At 44.7% G+C, this 21805-nt stretch overlaps 3 protein-coding genes across 7 annotated transcripts; all 3 read left to right on the top strand.

Moving 5' to 3' along the window:
* The first annotated feature begins 1688 nt into the window (after window positions 1-1688).
* LOC121298797 (zinc transporter ZIP1-like) lies at window positions 1689-5584 on the top strand. The gene is made up of 4 exons (XM_041226016.1): window positions 1689-2265; window positions 3531-3661; window positions 3919-4215; window positions 4566-5584. The coding sequence occupies exons 1-4, from the start codon at window positions 2151-2153 to the stop codon at window positions 4917-4919; spliced, it is 897 nt and encodes a 298-aa protein (XP_041081950.1). The 5' UTR covers window positions 1689-2150; the 3' UTR covers window positions 4920-5584.
* A 4103-nt stretch (window positions 5585-9687) lies between these two features.
* pdia3 (protein disulfide isomerase family A, member 3) lies at window positions 9688-16626 on the top strand. The gene is made up of 13 exons (XM_041226471.1): window positions 9688-10016; window positions 12443-12521; window positions 12757-12874; window positions 13233-13340; window positions 13538-13667; window positions 13933-14049; window positions 14221-14346; window positions 14533-14715; window positions 15009-15117; window positions 15258-15386; window positions 15473-15552; window positions 15739-15796; window positions 16086-16626. Exons 1-13 carry the CDS (start codon window positions 9883-9885, stop codon window positions 16206-16208), a joined length of 1494 nt encoding a protein of 497 aa, XP_041082405.1. The 5' UTR covers window positions 9688-9882; the 3' UTR covers window positions 16209-16626.
* A 1295-nt stretch (window positions 16627-17921) lies between these two features.
* Window positions 17922-21732, top strand: LOC121299025 (apoptosis-enhancing nuclease-like). Of its 5 annotated transcripts, none has more exons than XM_041226473.1 (4): window positions 17922-17986; window positions 18863-19550; window positions 19708-19908; window positions 20432-21732. In XM_041226473.1, exons 2-4 carry the CDS (start codon window positions 18891-18893, stop codon window positions 20621-20623), a joined length of 1053 nt encoding a protein of 350 aa, XP_041082407.1. In that variant the 5' UTR covers window positions 17922-17986; window positions 18863-18890; the 3' UTR covers window positions 20624-21732. The 5 variants fall into 5 exon arrangements, with proteins under 5 accessions (XP_041082407.1, XP_041082410.1, XP_041082408.1 ...); XM_041226476.1 differs by having other exon boundaries at window positions 17967-17982; XM_041226474.1 differs by lacking the exon at window positions 17922-17986 and adding an exon at window positions 18012-18153.
* Window positions 21733-21805: the final 73 nt, after the last annotated feature.

The raw sequence follows: 21805 nt of genomic DNA, 5'->3' as shown, positions 1-21805 counted from the left end.
AATAATACCAACCTTCTGGAAGCTTTTTACATAGACATGGGAATGAAACTTCAGGCAGCGACTGTACAAGTCCTTCTAAACATTGGTAGAGCAGGTATGCCATTGTGAAAAGCATAGAAAAGTAATAAAGTAATGGTGCTGCACATGCAAGCACAGACCAGAGCACAGACGCCTGGAAAAGAAGTCATGGAAAAAGCACAGAAAATGAAAGACAAGCTATGAAACGGCCTGGAAACTGGAGGTGTTAGAGCGCGCTCATCAATCCATAGTGTGGGGAGGGCTGCCTGCAGTTTCAGAGTTAGGCACAAGTCCCACAGGGGACTGTCTGGAGCGGAGTCCTGACTATAATATTGGCATTGGAGGCACTGAACTGCATACTCAAGCAATTGCACATGTGTCCACATGGAAAGAACAACACAATTCCAATGAAATACTGGTGATTTTAATAGAGCGAGATATATATTATTCATCTTAAACAAGTTTATATTACTTCTGTGTGTCTGGACCACAGCAGCTGTATCTGAGTGACGTTCAGATCACATACTTCCTCTTTCCAAATGATTCACAGAAAGAGAGATGAGCAACGCAAGTGACAGGCGAGGGATGAGAAAAAGCAAGAGTGTCACGTTCTGACTCCACAAGTTCCGCCCATGCTTCCAGACCATCCCTGAGAGGATACAGCAGCACTCTTACAAAATGCAGTGCTTTGAATTTTGTCAGATGCTGTTTTTAGAACAACTGTGGCGCTTAGAGAATTTCATGTGAACATGGGTGGGAGGGACAGCATTGTAACCCCAGTGTATTAGCCTGTAGAAACATTTGCAGAACTATCAGCAGCATGACCAGCGATGACAACACAATGTATCTGAACCAATACTGCACAGCTCCGATGATCTGGTAGCACACTGCTGCCATGTCATTGGGGTTCATTCCATGCTATTACCATTACAGTCTCACTGGATTGTCAGTGAAGATTGCTTGGTAATGCACACGTCTTGGCGTTTCCTGCTTGAAATAAGCCTATTCTTATATACTTAAAGTGCAGATACTTCATAAATGTTTGCAGTCCAGCACCATGACTACAGTCATGCATCTGTATAGAAATACCCCCCATACCGAGAGGCAAGAAGCACATGACTGGTGGAAGTGGTGGTTAAGCGTTTACTGTGAGGTTATCAGGCAGTACACATTTCCTGTTATCTCTGCCCTCTGCCCCCATGCTCTTCTACTGTTTTATTGCAGCTTTTTCAAAAGGAAAACACCGAAGCTGCCTGACACTACCATGCCGTTTTACCAAGCGTTCTCTAAACTCCTGCTAATGCTTTATCAGTGTATACGTGTATTAATTTGACCAGGCTGTACTTCTTTACCTTTCTTTTAACATTGTTCCCAGAGTTTAACCAAGTCGTTATTCACTCGTTACAATGCAGTACCCTCCCTATTACTTTCCCTATCCCTATTACTCATTTCCATCAGTCAGCTGTCCACTGGTGTGACTCACCCCTTCATTCGATTGGGTCACATGCCTGCGAATCAGGTGCTGTTCGCAGAACCGCTCAGGACAACCCCCATTCCTCAGCACCCGCCTCCACAGAGGAATCTGACCAATAGTCTGCGTTCAAACACAGACGGGGCTCGGCTTGACCCCGCCCCTTAGTTCACAGCGAGCCATTGCGGTGAGCGCTTTAAAGATTAGCGAAAGGGACGTGAACTTACTGCACTCGGCGTTAGCGTTTAAGGTTTTAAAGGAGTGTAAACCCAGTGAAACAGGATGATTTGTGAGGGGCGAGATGTTTGTTTATTGCCTTGAAAGCAGCTTTGTGCCTGGATTTTTTTGAACAGAAGCAATCGATTCGAAAATCGGAGATCAAACAAAAATATGTTAGCAAAATGTGATCCGTGTTATCTGCTGCTGAATAATAGCAAAATGTCATTCTTTTAATCACAAAATATCATTTTTTTAAATGTTAATGGAATATTCGTTGTTTTAAAATAGTTTTTTTTTTTTTTTAATCGATTTAGCATAACCCCCAAGGCAGTTACTGAATTACTTTCTGCATAACTCTTTTAATACGATCGGCTATTGTAACGCTCCTGTGCCGTGCACCCGTCGGGTTTACAGCGTGCACAGTGCCAGGGGGGAGATCCAGATGGAGTACCTTCTGCAGGTGAAGGTGGGGGCGCTGGTGGGCTTGCTCCTGCTCACGCTGCTCTGCGGATTCATACCTGCCCGGATGAAATGGTTCAGAGACTCAAGCGGGACAGGTAAGGGAACGTTTAGCACACCTGGATTGTGTTTGTTATGGCAGATAGATTTCACTGAAAAATCTGTTGGCTGTATGCTGACTTTCTTTTCAGTACAGATACTGAGTGCGGCTTTCATTGAAATAGGGAACACTAGCATCAGATACACTACAGTTTGTATAATTAAGTACATTCTAGTACTGGAGTCCAAAGAGCTGGGTGTGAACCTCTTTGTCATCAAACCACGATCTCTTGATGTTTAGTCTCCAGTTAAAATGGACAGGAAGCTTAATTTTGGCCAGTTTTGCGCACATTTTCTTGTGTCCTTGAAGTTTGGTTTTCTGGTTTTTCTTGTTAGGATGTTTTCCAGGACTTTTTGCATGATTACCCTGCCTTGCACAATTGATGAGACACCTGAACAGCAACACAGATGTCACCCGCTTGTAAGACTACAGCAGTTTACTCATAGATACTTTGCTTGGCATTAACCCAATGCTGTGTCCTATCAGGATGTTTCTGTATAACCTGTCATAACTGTGGCGGCAGCTCACAGCCTAAATAACCACAAATAATGCCATCTCCCTCACCCATGCAATTCATCTGCTCCGGTACATTTAACACAGCTTCTCAAACAACCTCTGTGACGGGAAGATCCTCGCTGTTGTGTAAGCCATCGATTTAGACGATTCCTGACAAGATTTCTGCTTGCAGTAGATCATAAGTTAGAGTTCTGGGGGGAACTCAAGCATGAGAAAGCCAAGCTTAAACTGTCCCGTGACACAGACAAAAGCACAAGTGAATAGAATGTGTGAGCAGCACATTCTGTACCCTTTTTGAGGTTTCGAATGATGTGGTAGACCTAGACTAGAGCTACAGTCAGGAGCTACAGATATCCAGAGGCTTGGAGTAACTGCAAAGAGCTTTGTCAAGAGAAGCTGTAGCCGTGTTTACACAAGGAGGGGTGAAATACAAAGGATATTGACCCCCCCCCCCCCAACCTAATGCAGGGAAAACACCTGGAAGAGAAAAAAAAAAAAGAAGGAATCATTTTAAACAAAGCTTCATTGTGAGAGAACCACTTCTCACATTGAATTCTTAAAATCTTTGTTTTTAGAGCATTCCAATGCCTTTCCAAAGGTTGCTGTATTCTGCAGCTTCCTAGAACCAAGAGAGCAGTTTGGGGGAAGTACAGCTAAATGGAAGTGGTTTTTTTTTTTTTTTTTTTTTTTTTTTATAGATCAAAGGAAGTGCTGAATATATCTTGACATCTCTCTCTCTGATTCTAGAAACCCACCGCCTGGTGCAGAGTCTCGTCAGCTGCTTTGCGGGGGGCGTCTTCCTGTCTGCCTGCCTGCTGGACATCATCCCAGACTACCTGTCCGACATCGCAGAGGTGCTGCAGGCCCAGGGCGTGGACGTGAGTCCTCCAGCTTTGTCTGTAATAAAAGCCAGAATAACTATAGTGGTAGCTGGAGCATCCCTTATTGTCGTTCCAGCTGTACCTACCCTCGAAGCCTTCTCTCCATCCTATGTGTTTTTATTTTTTGTGTCATGAACCACAAATGGAGGAAACACCTCTCCGGGATGTTGTCCGCTCGAGTTCGAATGACCTGTGACCCTCAATTCCAGATCGCAATTCTGACCTTTCTTGTTGTTGTTTGATTTATTTTCCAGACTAACTTCCCCCTCGCTGAGTTCATCATGGCGTTGGGCTTCTTCCTGATCCTGATTCTCGAGCGCCTCGTTCTGGATTATTCGGGGCGGAGATCTGGAGAGACCACGCCCCTTCTGTCACCATCAGGCCACGCCCATGGGCTCCAACCCCATCGAGACGTGGAGAGCAGCGGGCGACACATCCACGTGGACTTCCACGCACACTCATCCTTCCGTTCCTTCATCCTCTTCCTGTCCCTGTCGCTTCACTCTGTGTTCGAGGGCTTGGCTATAGGGCTGCAGACCACCGACTCCAAGGTACCAATGCAGGGTGCTACACTTTATATAAGAATACAGTAAGCATGTTGAGGGCTAGGAAAGGAAAAGCTTGATCAGCATATTTTCAAAGCAGTCGGATGCAGTACAAAGGTTAAAAACAAAGCATTGTAATAAAAAAAAAAAAAATGTAAATAGAATATGGGTGTGGTTAAATATAACTAAGTAAGATGTCATTTAATAATAATAATAATAATAATAATAATAATAATAATAATAACAATATGAACAGTTTCGGCGAATGGACTGGCAGTTGTGTGCTGTATTGGTTCAGTTCCTGAATGACTTTTTGAATTGAAAGTTACTGACTCTCCTCCTCACTCCCTGCCCAGGTGCTGCAGATCTGCATTGCTATCCTGGTGCACAAGAGCATCATTGTGTTCAGCCTGGCGGTGAAGCTGGTACAGAGTGCCGTGCCGCCCCTGTGGGTGGCGGCCTACGTAGGCGTGTTTGCGATGATGTCGCCGCTGGGGATCGCGGTGGGGATCAGTGTGATGGAGGCTCGGCTGGCCTCGGGGGCTCTAATCCAGGCAGTGCTGGAGGGGGTGGCGGCCGGCACCTTCGTTTACATCACCTTCCTGGAGATCCTGCCTCACGAGCTCAACTCCCCCGAGCGGCCCCTGCTCAAGGTGCTCTTCATCCTGCTGGGCTTCACCGTCATGGCCGGGCTCGCCTTCATGGGCTGAGACACCCCAGGCAGGGCCAGGAGGACCCAGAAGCACCCTACTGTGCGGCTTTACAACCCATCCATCTGGTTGTGATCCATTCGGTTCTAATCCAGCTGGTTCACCACTTGCATGGTCTCCCTGGGGTGCCCATACTGAGCAGCCAGAACCGGACACAGGCTGCAGTGATCACTGGGTCAAAAAGTACGCTTCATTAGAGTAAACTTTTCTGAAGTTTATAAAACAGTGAACAGGAATAATGCTCATTTAAAAGCGCTCTTTGGAATCCTCTGTGATGTCTTTTTGAGTGGTCACTGGAGAACCTTTTAAAAGCCCAGGACCTTTTTTTTCATTCATTTTATTTTTTTATAGTGTTGAAAGATATTCGCGCTGCCTTTTTAGGTGAAGGTCCTGGATTTGTTTTTAAACCAGATCCCATTGTGGGGAAATCTAGAACCTTCCAAATGGGTACTTTTCACTGAATATGAATTAGAGACCGAATTGCACATTCAAAGCCACTGCATTTCCAGGCACTTCACAAACATTAAAGGTGTAGATCCTGTGCAGTTGTGATGAGAGACAGGCCTGCTGTGCTGTAATATCAGCAGAGGTGAAATACTTTCATCTGGCTTTATTATAATGTATACACACTGCTACAATAAAAAGGTCTTCCTTTTTACTATAAACTTGCAAATGTATCAAGTATGTTTGTAACATATGTTTGGCTTGTGCCTTCAGCAGTGTAAATGTGTTTAGGGGTTCATGCAAGCTTTCCTTAAATTCAAAACCAAGTTCTTCTACTCCCCCCCCCCCCACTCGTTGTACATGACCTCTTGCTGCTTGACAGTACAGTGCATTCCAAACCCACCGGCTATATATATCGTGTTAATTAGAATTCAAATAATATAGAGAAGCAATACAATTGTAATGCATGAACTACTGGAGATGCTATATACACTATGTATTGGTATTTATCAGCAGATATTGTGGATGTAAATTTAAGCAAAAAAGTTTTTTTCTTTTAGAATTTATCGCACCAAATGTCTCAGATTTTATTTGTAAGATAAAGACAATGACATTCAAATCAAGAACTTCACAATGTATCATTATGTGATGACTGTGACCAGATTTTAAAATGTGATGCATTATAAATGATTTACTTCAGGCCCTGAGGCCACAATGGGGGCCATGTCATGGGTTCTCAGTCATGGCTTTTATCTGTATCCAGAAACACATTCCTCTGTGAAACCATAACCTTAATACACTGTGAACAGGCCCTTATTTCAGTGTTACAAAATATCAGTTAGAATGAACATGCATCTTGGTTGTGGTTGCATGAGACCTTAAGCATGCCTACAGTGGCACCCCCTCCCTCACCTGTGGTACTGGCAGTGGGTTTCACTGTGTTGATAGGGGGTTCGGTGGAGTCTGTTCTGAGACCAGGCTTCTCACTGCTGCCCTCTAGTGGAGGCTTGTGGGCAGGGCTGGAAGAATCAGAGGACCCCTTCATTGTGGCCATGCAGTTGGCCAGTCCTTTAAGATTCTATATTTGGCATTATTGTTTCAGAGTCAACAACATAAATACATGTTGCATTTTTCTTTACTTTCCTAAAAACTTTCCTAAAAATGGTTTTCAAACATTCAGTGCATAAGTTGTGTATTTGTTTATTTTATTTATTTATTTATTTTTACTGCACATATGAGGCTGTAATTCCATTTCTGGGATCTGACCACTTCTAGCTTTACTTTGTGGGATTACAGATTTATTATGTACAGAGAGCTAATGAAGCTGTTAGAATGTACCATTTGTAACATGTAAATGATATCATTAACATTAGTCTTTAATTTGGATGGTAATATAGGCTGATGAATGATAACGTGCACACTCTGATGATGATGAATCTAACGGCACACACTGATGATGATGAATTAACGTAGCTTTACTTTGTGGGATTACAGATTTATTATGTACAGAGAGCTAATGAAGCTGTTAGAATGTACCATTTGTAACATGTAAATGATATCATTGCAATTAACATTAGTCTTTAATTTGGATGGTAATATAAAACAAATCAATCATACCCATCTGTGGGTTTCATCTGACATCCTGTAAAGCAAAGAGATGATGATGATGAATGATAACGTGCACACTCTGATGATGATGAATGATAACGTGCACACACTGATGATGATGAATGATAACGTGCACACTCTGATGATGATGAATGATAACGTGCACACTCTGATGATGATGAATGATAACGTGCACACTCTGATGATGATGAATGATAACGTGCACACTCTGATGATGATGAATGATAACGTGCACACTCTGATGATGATGAATGATAACGTGCACACTCTGATGATGATGAATGATAACGTGCACACTCTGATGATGATGAATGATAACGTGCACACTCTGATGATGATGAATGATAACGTGCACACTCTGATGATGATGAATGATAACGTGCACACTCTGATGATGATGAATGATAACGTGCACACTCTGATGATGATGAATGATAACGTGCACACTCTGATGATGATGAATGATAACGTGCACACTCTGATGATGATGAATGATAACGTGCACACTATGATGATGATGAATGATAACGTGCACACACCTTGATTATGATGATGAATGATAACGTGCACACTCTGATGATGATGAATGATAACGTGCACACTCTGATGATGATGAATGATAACGTGCACACTCTGATGATGATGAATGATAACGTGCACACTCTGATGATGATGAATGATAACGTGCACACTCTGATGATGATGAATGATAACGTGCACACTCTGATGATGATGAATGATAACGTGCACACAGTGATGATGAATGATAACGTGCCCCTGATGATGATGAATGATAACGCTTCCACCCCCCAGATGCCTGCACTGATGAATGATAACGTGCACACTCGATTACCTGCTTCCACCCCCCAGTGCCATGCGCTCTCCCCCTCGATTACCTGCTTCCACCCCCCAGTGCCAGCACTCTCCCCCTCGATTACCTGCTTCCACCCCCCAGTGCCAGCACTCTCCCCCTCGATTACCTGCTTCCACCCCCCAGTGCCCGCACTCTCCCCCTCGATTACCTGCTTCCACCCCCCAGTGCACACTCTCCCCCTCGATTACCTGCTTCCACCCCCCAGTGCCAGCACTCTCCCCCTCGATTACCTGCTTCCACCCCCCAGTGCCAGCACTCTCCCCCTCGATTACCTGCTTCCACCCCCCAGTGCCTGCACTCTCCCCCTCGATTACCTGCTTCCACCCCCCAGTGCCAGCACTCTCCCCCTCGATTACCTGCTTCCACCCCCCAGTGCCAGCACTCTCCCCCTCGATTACCTGCTTCCACCCCCCAGTGCCAGCACTCTCCCCCTCGATTACCTGCTTCCACCCCCCGGTGCCAGCACTCTCCCCCTCGATTACCTGCTTCCACCCCCCAGGTGGCACAACAGTTCTTGAGCTGGTTGCATCCGCGGTCCTGGTCTGTGATGATGGAGCAGCGCAGGGGGAAGATCTCGAACTGCATGAGCTGGTGAGAATTCTCCAGCATCAGCCTGTTCAGCACCACTGGATCTGTGTGTGTGGTGAGTGAGAGCATCAGATCTGTGTGTGAGTGAGAGAGAGAGAGAGAGAGAGAGAGAGAGAGAGAGAGAGAGAGAGAGAGAGAGAGAGAGAGAGAAATCACATGATAAACTAGGATGTTATCTGGCCCTAAAAAAAGAGAATATATTGTCAGGGTCAAAAATACAAAACAAACACAGATCCTGATCAAGTCCTGGACAGCCAAAGAAAAGAGGCTGTGCTGTCACTGTGATCTGCTCTATGATATGACAGGTGACAGCAGGAATCAGCAGATATCTCAACAGTAAATTTGCAAAAGTTCATCAGAACGTAGGGCAGTTATTTCACTAATAATTTACTATAGGAAGGTTAAAGTCCTCTCAGGGACTGTGCAGACAGGCAGGAAAGGGCAGGACTGTTAGAGACCTCAACTACAAGAGACCTTTCTATTCCCTCCTCTGATAACATACCGCAGCAGGTGAGACCACCCACTCCCTTGCAGGCTGACAAGGGCTACAGTTGTACCTGTCACTGATAAAGAGGCTCCTGGGTTTCAAAATGAGGCAGACTGTCAGTGGGAGATCATGGCAGTGATGAGCTATGCTTTTTATAGAAACAGGTACTTCCTACAACTTTCCCAAAACTCTGCTTATTTAATAGAGTGAGTCCGACCATATAAACCAGTGGTCTGAATACAGCTTGTCAGGAATTCATCAATCATATATCTCTAGACAAGTGGCAAAACTAATGACGTCGGTCAATTGATAGCGTAATGGAATGGAAATGAGAGCAAATACAAACAAGTGTCTACCAAGAGATTTATTTCCATGGAGTAATTTTTTAAATTTTTTAGTACACTTATCGCTTTTTTTAGTACACTCCGCTTTAATATAATGCGAAACGTGGAGCATTAAATAAATGCTTTGTATTTTTTTTTTTTTTTTAATATCACATTCTTAATTGTATGGGTAATATCTCGGTATTATAACCCAGTTCAGTCTGAGGCTGCTATAATCGTTTGAGTTCAAAGCTATTCATTGCTCAGGTAGTTTGCAGCAAGCAGGAAACCGAGAGCTTGCGGTTTGTGTGCTCGGCTCTGAAGTAGTTAAACAGTGCGGCGCCTCTGTGCATGGCTCCGATTGGCTGTTTGCGGCCCCGATGACGCGGGTAAAAGTCCAATGGTGAGCTGCCACACTTTGGTTGCTTTAGGAAGGCCCGGTGTTGAACAGCCTTCTTCAGCGCAATATTCCTGTATAATCATTGTCTGGTTCTGCGGGCCCGGCAATCCAGCAGTCTGGCCCTCATCTGCATCTGTGCACAGGCGCTCCCGACTTCTCTCCAGATCTCATAGCGCTTTCTATTTGTTATTGTTCTACTTTTATTACAGAACCGAACAATGTTCCGAATCGTTCTCCTCGCTTTTCTCTCTATCGCAGCGAAGGCCAGCGATGTCCTGGAATTCACGGATGATGATTTTGAAAGCAGGATTGGAAACCACGAATTGATTTTGGTGGAGTTTTTTGCACCTTGGTAAGTTTTATTATCAAGTTATTAGTTTTAAATAACTGAAGAACAAAAAAAATATCACCCCTTTTTTATGTGGAAATTCCCATTTCATAATACGTGCATACATTTCCGCTTTACTCCTATAAATTATAAACAATAATGGTGGTCATATTTGCACCTGGGTTTACTTTATTATCAAAAAAAAAAAAAAAAAAAAAAAGTTGCTAAGTGCTTTTAATTCCGTGTTTTTGCGTGCGTAATTTTAACTTTTGTCTCTTGCCATCCCTTTTGACAGAATTCCATGGTTAGCACAGCCAGCATGTCCATTACATACCCGTGTCAAACTTTTTGGTTTGTTTCTGCATCAAATTTTAATTAGTTCCAACACGTTGATGCTGGAAAAAATCTAGCCCTCGAGTGTTTTGCATTTTGTAAATGTGAAACCGTTAACAGATTCGACTGAACTTTCACTGTCAACTCCACTCCCCTGCCGAGGTTTTAACAGGCGCAGTGTTTTGGGTACAATTACCAGTACTAACTCACTCATCCATATCTTCAGCATTCTCGATTCTTTATATTATGTTTTAAATGGCTCTGTCTGTTTTTATATTTTTCAGTACTTGTTAGTTATTTGGGATATCGCGATACATGTTGAAGTTAGTGAACCTCACGATTACAAACCTCTCTCTGGAGTCTGAGTTTCTTTATTTAAATTACACGTCAAGGTGTCTAACTTCTGTACCGGATGTGGGATTACACAAACCAGGGTACACCCCAAGACTTTGCCCCTACGATTTGAAGGCGGTGCCTGGACAATGTTAAGCGGATGTATCTAACTAAGCCAGCGACATTACCTCACACATTTGATGCATCTCTCATTGATATGTGATTGCGTAATCATAGACCTTTCTAACGCCAAACGAGTTTATAGATATAGTTGCTTTTCAATATAGTTTAACATGGTGTTTTCATGTTGATCGGTTACATCGCATTTTAATATTGAAAAAAATTCTCCAGAAAAGCAGGTTTGGCACAGTAAACATTTTGGCTCGTGTATCATTTAGAAAACTATATTAACTGGAGTGTAGTTACTCGGGTAGTAACCCTCCGTTACTCTACTGTCCCATTGTAGAGGCTGCATGAAGTGACGGGGTCGAATAAGCTTGCTTTTGACAGCTCTGGATAAAAGCAATTGCACACTCCTTACATCTTTTGGTGTGTTATTGCATAGCAGTTTCACTGTTCCAGGTTTTGCTATGAGGTTGACTAGCCACAGTGTATAGGTATGAAGCGCAGGTGTGTAATCGAACTCCTTGTAAAACCAGGAATGGATCAGACTGCTGTGCCATCGCTAGGTACTTGTTTCCCAGGGGAGCGTGGAATTCCTGGCACTGTTCCAGTGTGGTTCGGAGTGTAGTGCCTGAAGCAGCGTTGAGTGAACCCAGTTGTGCTAGTGTACAGCTACAATGACTCATAATCCCCCTTCTACTCGAACAGCACTTGGCATTGACTTTAATCCCAGCAATGCTGGGGCAGTTTGCACTGCACTTCCCCTGGTTGCAGTGGGTGGGGTTGCTAAGGAAGTGTGGGGTTGATCACTTCATTGTTGTTGCGCTGTGATTCGCTGGCTGTTGACTGGTGTTGCCCTGTGATTGGCCAGACTGTTCTGGTATGCTTCCTTGTGTAATAATGCTTCTGACTTCAGGATTTGCTAGGCACTGGTTCTTAACACTCAGCTGTTTGCTTTAATTGCTTGATAGGGTCTCCTTTACACACGTCACTGCAGGGATTGCTTATGCCCTGGCATTGCCATGTCATCCTTACTCCTCTTCAGTGTCAGAGATCCTGTTTGTCTTGTTCCTTATACACTGGGGCTGATATTAAAATCTGGAATGGGTAAAACTGCTCTGCAATAGGAGTCTTATTTGCATCCCTGCACCTAGTCCTCAATCCATTGCCTCTTTGTTAAATTGTATATATTGTGATCAGCTTTTTTACGTTGTAACTGGGTAGCCCCTTTTGAAAGCCATCTTTTGGTTTTCATTGAACCCTTTAGGTGCTGGTCTTGGCGCTGTATAAGGTTTCTGTATTGTAGTGATTAAAAGGTAAGCAAGAAGTAGATCGGCTGTATTGTTGTACAAACATGTTTTGAAGCCTGAGGACAAAGATGCCTGCACAGTAGTTACGAGTTATTGTTCAATATGTGGGGTTTTTCAGGTACTGACTGGGAATTTAAGTCCCAATTACCAAGGTAGGTCATATGTTTTTGTCCTTTTTCTCATGTGTTTCCAAAGGAGTTCATTTATTAATTGCATAACTTGAATTTTGCATTCTTCAGCTCAACCAGAATTCAGGACTGAAAAGTTTAAGCAAACGACAAAACAGAATCCTCTCTGAACTTTGTGTTTCTTTGGTCTCTGCAATTCACAGCCTCCTCTCTCCTCTTCCAGGTGCGGTCACTGCAAGCGTCTGGCTCCAGAGTACGAGTCTGCTGCCACACGTCTTAAAGGGATTGTCTCTCTGGCAAAGGTATGCTGGGATTGTAGCTCACCCCGGTCTTTGAGCTCCATAATGTATGAGTCTGTTTTGGCATTCAAATTTGAATCCCGTTTGTCTTACACCAGCTGCCTTTGGGACTTTATTTAGGTCTTAAACCTGAGAGTGTATAAATGCATCTTATTTTACTGCATGCCATAAAATATTGAAAGTTAAAAATGCATTTCTGAATTGAAGTCCTTGTGTGAAACCGGGCTTGTTTCTCCAGGTTGACTGCACAGCCAACACCAATGTGTGTAATAAGTTTGGTGTGAGCGGCTACCCCACCCTGAAGATTTTCAGAGATGGAGAGGAGTCCGGGGCGTACGATGGACCCCGCACAGCAGGTGTGGAATTTACTGCCAAAAAAAAACAAAACACCCAGGACTAAAGATTTCAAATGCATAAGAACAAATAGAAATCCATATTTTACAATCCTCTTTGCAGAGCATGCTCTAGCCTCTGTTCAGCTGATCGAACGGGTGGTGGAATTGAATACCAGCATTGTTTAAGTGACCACAAGACGCAGACTGTGAAAACCATCTGTAGCTATGTGTGTGAATCTTTTGACAGTATTTTATTTTCTTTTGAAAGTAAGATAGGACAGGTTTGGTCCACGTATTTAAACCGTGGCAGTCTTTAGCTCCACTGCTGTTTTAGACCCCTGTGTTACCTCTCACTCACACGATTTCCATATTCCACCAGATGGGATTGTGAGCCACCTGAAGAAGCAGGCAGGACCCACCTCTGTGGAAATCAAGACCGCTGCCGACTTTGAGAAATTCACCGGGGAACGAGACGCCAGCATCGTGGGTAAGGAGTGCTTGGCACTGGCAGGGTTTTGCAGTTTGCAGACCTTCAGTTTTATCCTATGCACAATATTTTGATAATATTGACCACATTCCTGTGTGGTGGTGGTCAAACGGAACATGCATTTTTCCAGCAAAGCATTTTGTGTGGAAAGGATTTGGGAGGCACTCCTTGACCTTCCTTTCTCTGCCTGCCTGCAGGTTTCTTTGCGGACGGGGACAGCAGTGCTCAGGCAGAGTTCCTTAAGGCAGCCAGCTCCCTGCGGGACTCGTATCGCTTCGCTCACACCAACAACGAGGACCTGCTGCAGAAGCACGGCATCCAGGGAGAGTAGGTTTCTGTCTCGCTCATACCTGATCTCTGCTGGACACGCGCACAGTTTGCTTGCCAACCTGTCAAGCGCGATGTGCATAACCACTTGTTTATCAGCACACGTGTCTGTTTTAACCGTCACAGTCAGTGATTCAAACGAAAGACTTGGTAACCAATGTTCAGTCCGATTATATGTTGCTTCTAAGTCCTGTCTTTTTCCTGACCGAAAGAACAGCCTTCACAGTAACTAACAGTGTGTTTTGCTTTGTGTGTGTTCTTCCAGGGGAATCATCCTGTTCCGCCCACCACGCCTCAGCAGCAAGTTTGAGGAAAGCAGTGTGACCTTCGGCGAGGAGAAATACACCAGCGGGAAAATCAAGAAGTTCATCCAGGACAACATGTGAGTGTCCGGTCAGCTGACAACAGCTGCTTCTACAAAGGCTGGAGCACCACTCCTATGGTGTTGCATGGTGCTTAGACCTGATAAAGATGTATTTGTATACCCATCTACTTTACTTTGCTTTGTAGAATTGTTGTCCTGATGATTCCACTGTGTGGCCTCTCTCCACAGCTTTGGGCTCTGCCCACACATGACGGAGGACAACAAGGACCAGATCAAAGGCAAGGACCTGCTGGTGGCCTACTATGATGTGGATTACGAGAAAAACGCCAAGGGGTCCAATTACTGGAGAAACAGGTAAGAATATTAAAAGGCACTTCAGTAGGGTGCACTGGCAAGTCGCAACCTTTCATTTTGCGTTTATTAAACACGTTTGGTGCACAAAGCTGCCATCCCTGCTTTGTACAGATCTGTGAAAAATGGCTGTAATATGACAGTAGAACATGAGTTTGACCAGTCTCTCCCTTCCCCCTGCCCTTGTAGGGTGATGAAGGTGGCCAAGACATTTGTGGACCAGGGGAAAAAGCTGAACTTTGCTGTGGCAAACAAGAACGCCTTCAGCCAGGACCTGGCAGAGTTTGGACTGGAAACAAGCACGGGGGAGCTGCCAGTGGTTGGCATCAAGACTGCCAAGGGAGATAAATACGCCATGCAGGAGGATTTCTCGTGAGTACAAGTACAGCATCGTTAGGTGTCCTGTATCTAGGGGTGGTGCACTGGGTTAATACACAAATCCATTCATTGCCTTTCCTTACGGCTTAACTCTAGTTTAGGGTGGGTCGGCATGGTCCTACCCATCCTAATAGCAGCATGGATCTTGGGTACAAGGAGGTTAAGTCGCTGTCAACTAAGTTTCGCTGCCTTGCATGAAATGGGTTTTGGACTGTTGAGTGCAGTTGCTCTATATACGATCTTTGGGTCAAACTGTCTTTACTGAGCCTTGCTTCCCCCACTTGCAGGCGTGATGGGAAAGCACTGGAGAAATTCCTGCAGGATTACTTTGATGGGAACCTCAAACGCTACCTCAAGTCTGAGCCAGTCCCTGAGAACAATGATGGCCCAGTAAAGGTGAGGACAAGGGTTTTGATTTGCAAGCATTTGTGGCTTTTTGTTCTCCTGGTCGCTGTTGTGCATTGACTGCCAGGCAGCCTGTGACCCTGAATTGAACGTGTGTGTTCTGATCAGCTGCTCCTGGCTCTCCCTCACAGGTGCTTGTTGCTGAGAACTTCGATGAGATTGTGAATGACGACTCGAAGGATGTTCTGATCGAGTTCTATGCCCCTTGGTGCGGACACTGCAAGAGCCTGGAGCCCAAATATAATGAGCTGGGAGAGAAGGTGGGCAGGCTGCTCTGCATCTAACTAGATACGTGCTGCAGGATTTACCCAGTACATCTGTACTAACCCTTCTCTCTTCTCTCTAGCTGGCAAATGATCCCAACATAGTTATTGCCAAGATGGACGCCACAGCCAACGATGTTCCCTCACCATATGAAGTCCAGGGGTAAGCTTGGCTTTGCCCTCCTCACTTCGATATCCAACTGGATGTCCTGCTCAAATGCCTGCCCCTGATTTAGTAGTGCCTAGAACACACAGTCTGTGAACGAGTCATTATGGATTTGTTGGAGAGGAACCAAATTTGTGGGCTTAAAGTAAGGCTTCCCTCCTGACCATGTGTTTTCTGTTTCAGCTTCCCCACCATTTTCTTCTCTCCAGCTGGAAACAAGCAAAACCCAAAGAAATATGAGGTTTGTACACATGTGTGGCTTTACAGATAACTCCTGACCTTTTCTTAAAATTGAAAAAATATTAAGTAACACATCTTGCAGCCGTGATAAACACACGGCCTGTTGAAGAATCAGCCATGTGGAGATTAGTCTGATATCGTTTTCTTTCTTTAAGTTTTATGATGGCTCTCAAAGAGAGTGCACGGTTCTGAATGCAGTCCTGACATGACACAATCCTGGCGCTTCCCACTCGTGTGTTGATTGGGTCCCGATGGGCTTATCTAACAGTTTCATTTCTTCTGTAATGCAGGGAAGCCGTGAGGTGAAAGACTTCATCCAGTACCTGAAGAAAGAGGCCTCCCAGCCCCTAGTGGTGAGCGAGGAGGAGGAGAACAAATCCAAGAAGAAGAAGAAGAAGAAGGTTGAGTTGTAAACCACACAGCAGAGATTAATGTGGAAGGAAGTGGAAAGGAGTTTCTTTTTTTTATTGTTTTTTTAATGAAAGCAAATCAGTAAATATGAGTACTGCAGAATGACTTGACCCAGGTGATCTGGAGGAAGGAGTCTGGGAGTGGCGCAGACTGAGTGCGGTGGGCAGAAGAAACCTGTTTCAAAGAGGCTAGGAGAACAGTGTAATTCCAAAATGTCATGGCTTTTTTTTTTCCTCCCCTGTTCCTTGACTATGCACTTCTTCTTTTGAGACCAAACTGGACTCGTATCTGACCATGTTTGTTTTGGTGGGAGTGGGAGGGTTGGTTTTGGGAATTTATTTTCTTTTGTATCGCTGAATGAATGTTTTTTTGTATTTTGTTTTTTGAACAGTTTAAACCAATAAAGCCCCATAAAACAAAGTCCTGCTCTACCTTCAGTGCCTGAGTTGTTGTCGCTTGCCTGCAGAGTTCCCACTCTTCCATTAATGTGGGGCATTTTCTATCTGCTTGTGACTGGCTGTAAACCTCCTTGACCATTATTGATGCTGCTGTGGAAACCCATTCACTTCTATCGCACCAGGTGGACTTCCATTCTAGACACAGCTTGGTTTCTATACAGCGTGACGTTTTGCAGTGCACCCCAGCCTCTCTCTGTGTGTGGCTGTACACACAAGCACATGGTTCTGCACCCAGTTCAAATGCAACACATCTGCCCCACTGGTCTTTTTGTTTCATTACACATCTCCTACAACACAAGGACAAGAAGTAGTAGCTCATGAAATAGACTAGCGAGATCTAGCATCGCATGACTTTGTATATTCTATGTGTCTTCCATACAGATCCAGAACTTACTGTTGTATGTGTTTTACATGCAATCAGGAGAATCAGGTGAGTTTTGCGTTTGTCACAGCAGGGAGTCGTTAACCTGTATGTGAAGCCAAAGGGGCTGCCAGCTCTGTTAAATGCCTGTGCTGTGAATGACTGTTGGCTGTGTATAGGGGAATCTAAAAACTTGGTTTGCACAGAAGTGCGAACATGACCATCAAAATGCTTAAAACTAAGACCTCTGAAAGAATGTACAACAGTTTTAATTCTGATTTATTTACTGCGTGATTGTTTTATGTACCTCTAGCAAATTCAAATTATTGAATTCTTTACTTTAGGTACATATATACCAATACTCTATTTGTTGTATTATAAACGCTAATATTAGAGCAATACAAAATGAAACAATACAATGTCAATATTGTATTGTAATCTTTAATAGCATGCCAGCATTCCTGCCCTTTGAAAGCAACAGAGAGCAGTTTGCTGGATTTGGGTTTAGGTTACTATAATAAATTAAAAGTAAGCAAGATGGAAATGAAGGGCAGCAATAGTTAAACGTGGCCCCGCATTGGAAAGGGCCGTGCAGTGGCTGTGCAGCAGTCTGAAATTGGTGTTTAATGTGGAAACACCAATAGTGATAAAAACACTACATTCAAATCAGAAGCGTTCTGGTCACCCTATTTTCTGAGCATAAACTCAAATAACTCACATACACACAGTAGGTGGCAGTAACGTCAAAGATCCTCGTTGAGCCTCGGACAGAGAGATGTAGGTCTCTTCGCATCTCTGTGGTTTGAAGTTCAAATACATTTGACTGGCAGCAGTCTCATCCAATGACCGTCTTTACACGTTCCCGGCACGCCTCCTGGGCGGTGTCGAGGTTTGGATGGACCAATCCGCTGACACTCCGGTTGAAACTAGTCCGGACATATCTCGGAGCAGGCACGTGTAGGTAAGGAGGGCAGAAATGAAGCTGTTTCAGTAACATAAATCGAGCTGGTCAAACTTATGGGAAACTATGTCTAACTTCAAACAGCTGACAGCAGTACAAACGTGTGACAGCGATCGGTTCAGGAATGAATAGTCGCAGTGCTGGCCGACGGTAAACGTGGCAGTGCTGTGAGTTAGTATAGTTTGCATGACATCATCGGTATTCCTCTATGGCTTGAGTTTGAAAAGTTTGTTATGTAATGTATTTTTTAAAACTTAATTTTGACAAGAGCAAACAGTTTAAAAATAGATCAGACTCATCCCATGCGGTATTGGGCATCGTAGCTCTCCGTCTCTGCGCTTGCAGTTACCATGTAAGGAGTTCACTGTATTGCTGTGACGTTGAAATTGTTCTTTGTACGTATGGTGAATTCCATGTCGTTGTATGTGTGCATGTACCTTATGAGTCTCACTGTGATACTGTTAATATTACTGCTAATATGAAAAGCTAACAAAATCAATGAAATACTTGGAGGTTTTATTTCTAGTTTTGTAACTTTCAGCAGCACGCCGATGGAGGCACGCGCCGAAATCTGTGTCCATTTTATAGTTTCTTTGTAAGTTTTGCATGCTGTTTTGGATTGTCTGTTTTGAAGTAACAGATGACAAAGTTAGCAGAAAATAAAATATATCATGTAAAAAGCAAGAGAAGAGTAAATTACACTTCAAAACCGAACGACTTCCCATCGCCAGTGCTCGTCTCCTATGTGAACTAAGCTAGATACAGTATTGACACAGAACCTCAGCTGTGTGACTGCAGACTTAACTGCACTGCAAATCTATAGAGCCCTGTATTATATATTGTATACACTGTGTCATGCTTCTGTGCCTCTTGCAGGAGTAACCCCTGTGCTTTGTGAGGAGAGATGCCAGGTGCTGTCACAACAGCTCCCCCCAGGAAAGGGAACCAAACTCCCACCAGCCTGCCCTGGGGGCTCCTGAATTCTTGCAGACACACTCAGGCCAGTCTCGACCCCGATAGCAGTGCTGTGGACTTGAGAGTACCGACAGTGAGGCAAGGCAGCAGGAAGAGACAGTGCCTCCTGGCGCGGAGGGCAGCGCTGGAGAAGGCAAGGGTGTTGCACAAGCACAAGAGGGACACCTGCATAGGAAGAGACTTGAGCTCCACCCTGCCCAGTAAGGGCTCCCAGCCCAGAACAACCCTTCTGCCTCCTGAGCCTGGGGGCGGGAAAGGGGGGCTGTTAACGGCGCCCCCTGGAGGGCTTTGGGAGTCTGACAGCGGGTTCTCGTCGGAAGCCAGCCCCCCTTCCAGTGGACGCTGCTCTCCCTGCTTCCCCTCCAACCCCAGCAAGCTGGTGGCGCTGGACTGTGAGATGGTGGGCACGGGCCCCGGGGGGCGGTGCAGCGAGGTGGCGCGGTGCAGCCTGGTAGGTTACCATGGTGAAGTGCTCTATGACAAATACATCCGCCCGCTGGGGCCCGTGGAGGACTATCGGACACGCTGGAGCGGCATTCGCAAACACCACCTCCGAGATGCACTGCCCTTCAGAGAGGCGCAGAGAGAGGTGAGCGCGACTTCACAGTCGTACCTGCAGTCAGCGTTTCTCGGTTATGAGTCCCAGAACAGTAGTTGAATAGTTGCTACACACTATTGTTTTTTGTTGCAGATTTGCAGAGCTGAAGCTCTTGTGTTCTAGTTACATACCCTCTCTCTCTCTCTAGATCCTGCAGATATTGAAGGGGAGGGTTGTGGTGGGCCATGCCCTGCACAATGATTTCCGGGCGCTGGGGTATAATCACCCCTGGGAGATGACGAGAGACACCAGCCGCCAGCGGCTACTTAGATTGAGGGCGAGCCTCCCTGTCAGGGCGTCGGTCTCGCTGCGGAACCTTACAAAGAAACTGCTGAACAGAGACATCCAGGTGAGGCTGCACTGCCAGAGCTACCCAGCAGGGGGCAGGCTTGTAGTAGAAATCCTCAATGAGGGAGCCTGGAAACCAGTGTTTAAGGTCAGCCTCCATCTTGAAAGACCATGATTTTTTTAAAACTTTTTTTTCATTAATTTTTTTTAACTTAATCAAGGGAATTTATTAAGTTTTTTTTTTATGTTTCTAAATTTAGCTAAATTGTATAATGAAAGAAATATTTAAAGTAGCTGAAAAGAGTAGTTTTGGACACAAAATATATTTGTCTTTAAAAAAACAAAAAAAACAAACTTATTTTCGATTGCTTTATTGGGGAAATGGCCTCCTCATATGAGACTATTGTGAATTTGCATCCTCCATATGTCCCCATGCGAGTTTGCCATGCACAAGTGTTAAAATCGTGTAGCTGTTTTGCTGATTTTTCATTCTAAGATACTGAGACGGTGGTAGATCTGAAAGGTTTTATTAAGTCTTGAATGTGATGCTGTTAATTTGGAGTAACCCTCGTGCCTCCTGTCAGGTGGGCAGGGAAGGGCACTGCTCAGTGGAAGATGCCACCGCTGCCATGGAGCTCTACAGGCTGGTGGAGGTGCAGTGGGAGCAGGAGGCCCTGAGCAGGCTGCCAGCCGAGGACACGCACTCTGACCTCTCCCCCGACCACTACATGAACGACCAGTACTGGCCTGAGGACCTGCAGGAAGACTGCAAGTGAAGACCAAGCTGCCACCAAACCTACCTCAGCTCTCCCTGTCAGGAGAGTGCGCAGTGGGGCTCTGCTGGGCCCTGGCTCTCTGGCTTGGGTTCCACAAGCTCAGGTGTTTGAACCAGTGACCCTAAAGGTTGTGTGTGTGGAGGGTGTAATGCTGTACCCAGTTCTGCTATTTCCATTTAGTGTCACCATGACTAGACCAAATAGAACTTGACTAGAATCGACAGTTCTATTATATAACCATAATCGGTTCACGTTATATGTCAGCCCTGCATCGCGCCTTTGGGTGCTGATGCGGTTTTGAGATGTACCCCTGACTCGTGGAATTTCAGAGGGTCTTGTGAAAAATCCCTGCAGCTGGAAACCATGCAGACTGTGGAGTTCCACCCTGTGTGGAATCCAGGCATGAGGAATCCCTTTGCTGGTGGAATGTCAGCATTAGACTGAGTGCTGTGTGTTATGGAACAGAAGCACTGTGATTGACATGTTGAATCCTTGCTGTTTACACTCAGGTGGTACAGAGTTCTCAATTGATTTTCAGTTTCTTGTTTCTGTAGTCACCGTTTGGTAAAATAATGGAAATGGTGACACTGAAATACAGCTTCCCTTGTGCTCTGTATTAATCGTGGGATGATTTATTGACATTGCTATGAAGAGGTCTGCCCTACATTAAGGGCGGGTTTTCAAGATCCGTTGCTGTTTAGATTAGTAACAAAACCAGTGGGGCGGTTGGGAGGTCTGTTTGAAATCTACACCACGGACTCCCACTGTATATCAGTCTGATCCATTCCTGGTTTTACTGTCAGTTTAATAAGATGTTTGAGCTTGTTACCTATACAGTTTGGCCAATCAAGCTGGAATGGATGAAACTGCTATGTAATAGGAGTCTTATTTCCGCCCCTGTCCTGAATGACTGTTTCATGCAATGGTGAATCAGGAGCCCCTGTTGGGCGCTGTGTGCAGAGTGTAGGAAACACATATTACACTGCTGGAGCACGTCTGTATCTTCAGAACGGACTTCTGCACTCCCAACTGAAAAAATGTCAGTCACTAAAAACAATGTGCAGAGTCAAATGTTACCTTGGACAAATAAAGAAAGGTCTTTTATTGTGTTTGTATTTCAAATATGAATTCATTAAGTTAAAAACACGCTTTTCATGGGGGAAGGAAGCTTGTGTCACAAGA

The sequence above is a fragment of the Polyodon spathula genome, chromosome 24 (assembly GCF_017654505.1).
Source record: "Polyodon spathula isolate WHYD16114869_AA chromosome 24, ASM1765450v1, whole genome shotgun sequence".
Taxonomy (NCBI): domain Eukaryota; kingdom Metazoa; phylum Chordata; class Actinopteri; order Acipenseriformes; family Polyodontidae; genus Polyodon; species Polyodon spathula.
The sequence above is the reverse complement of the archived record's forward strand: the minus strand, read 5'-3'. Positions and strand labels throughout refer to the sequence as shown.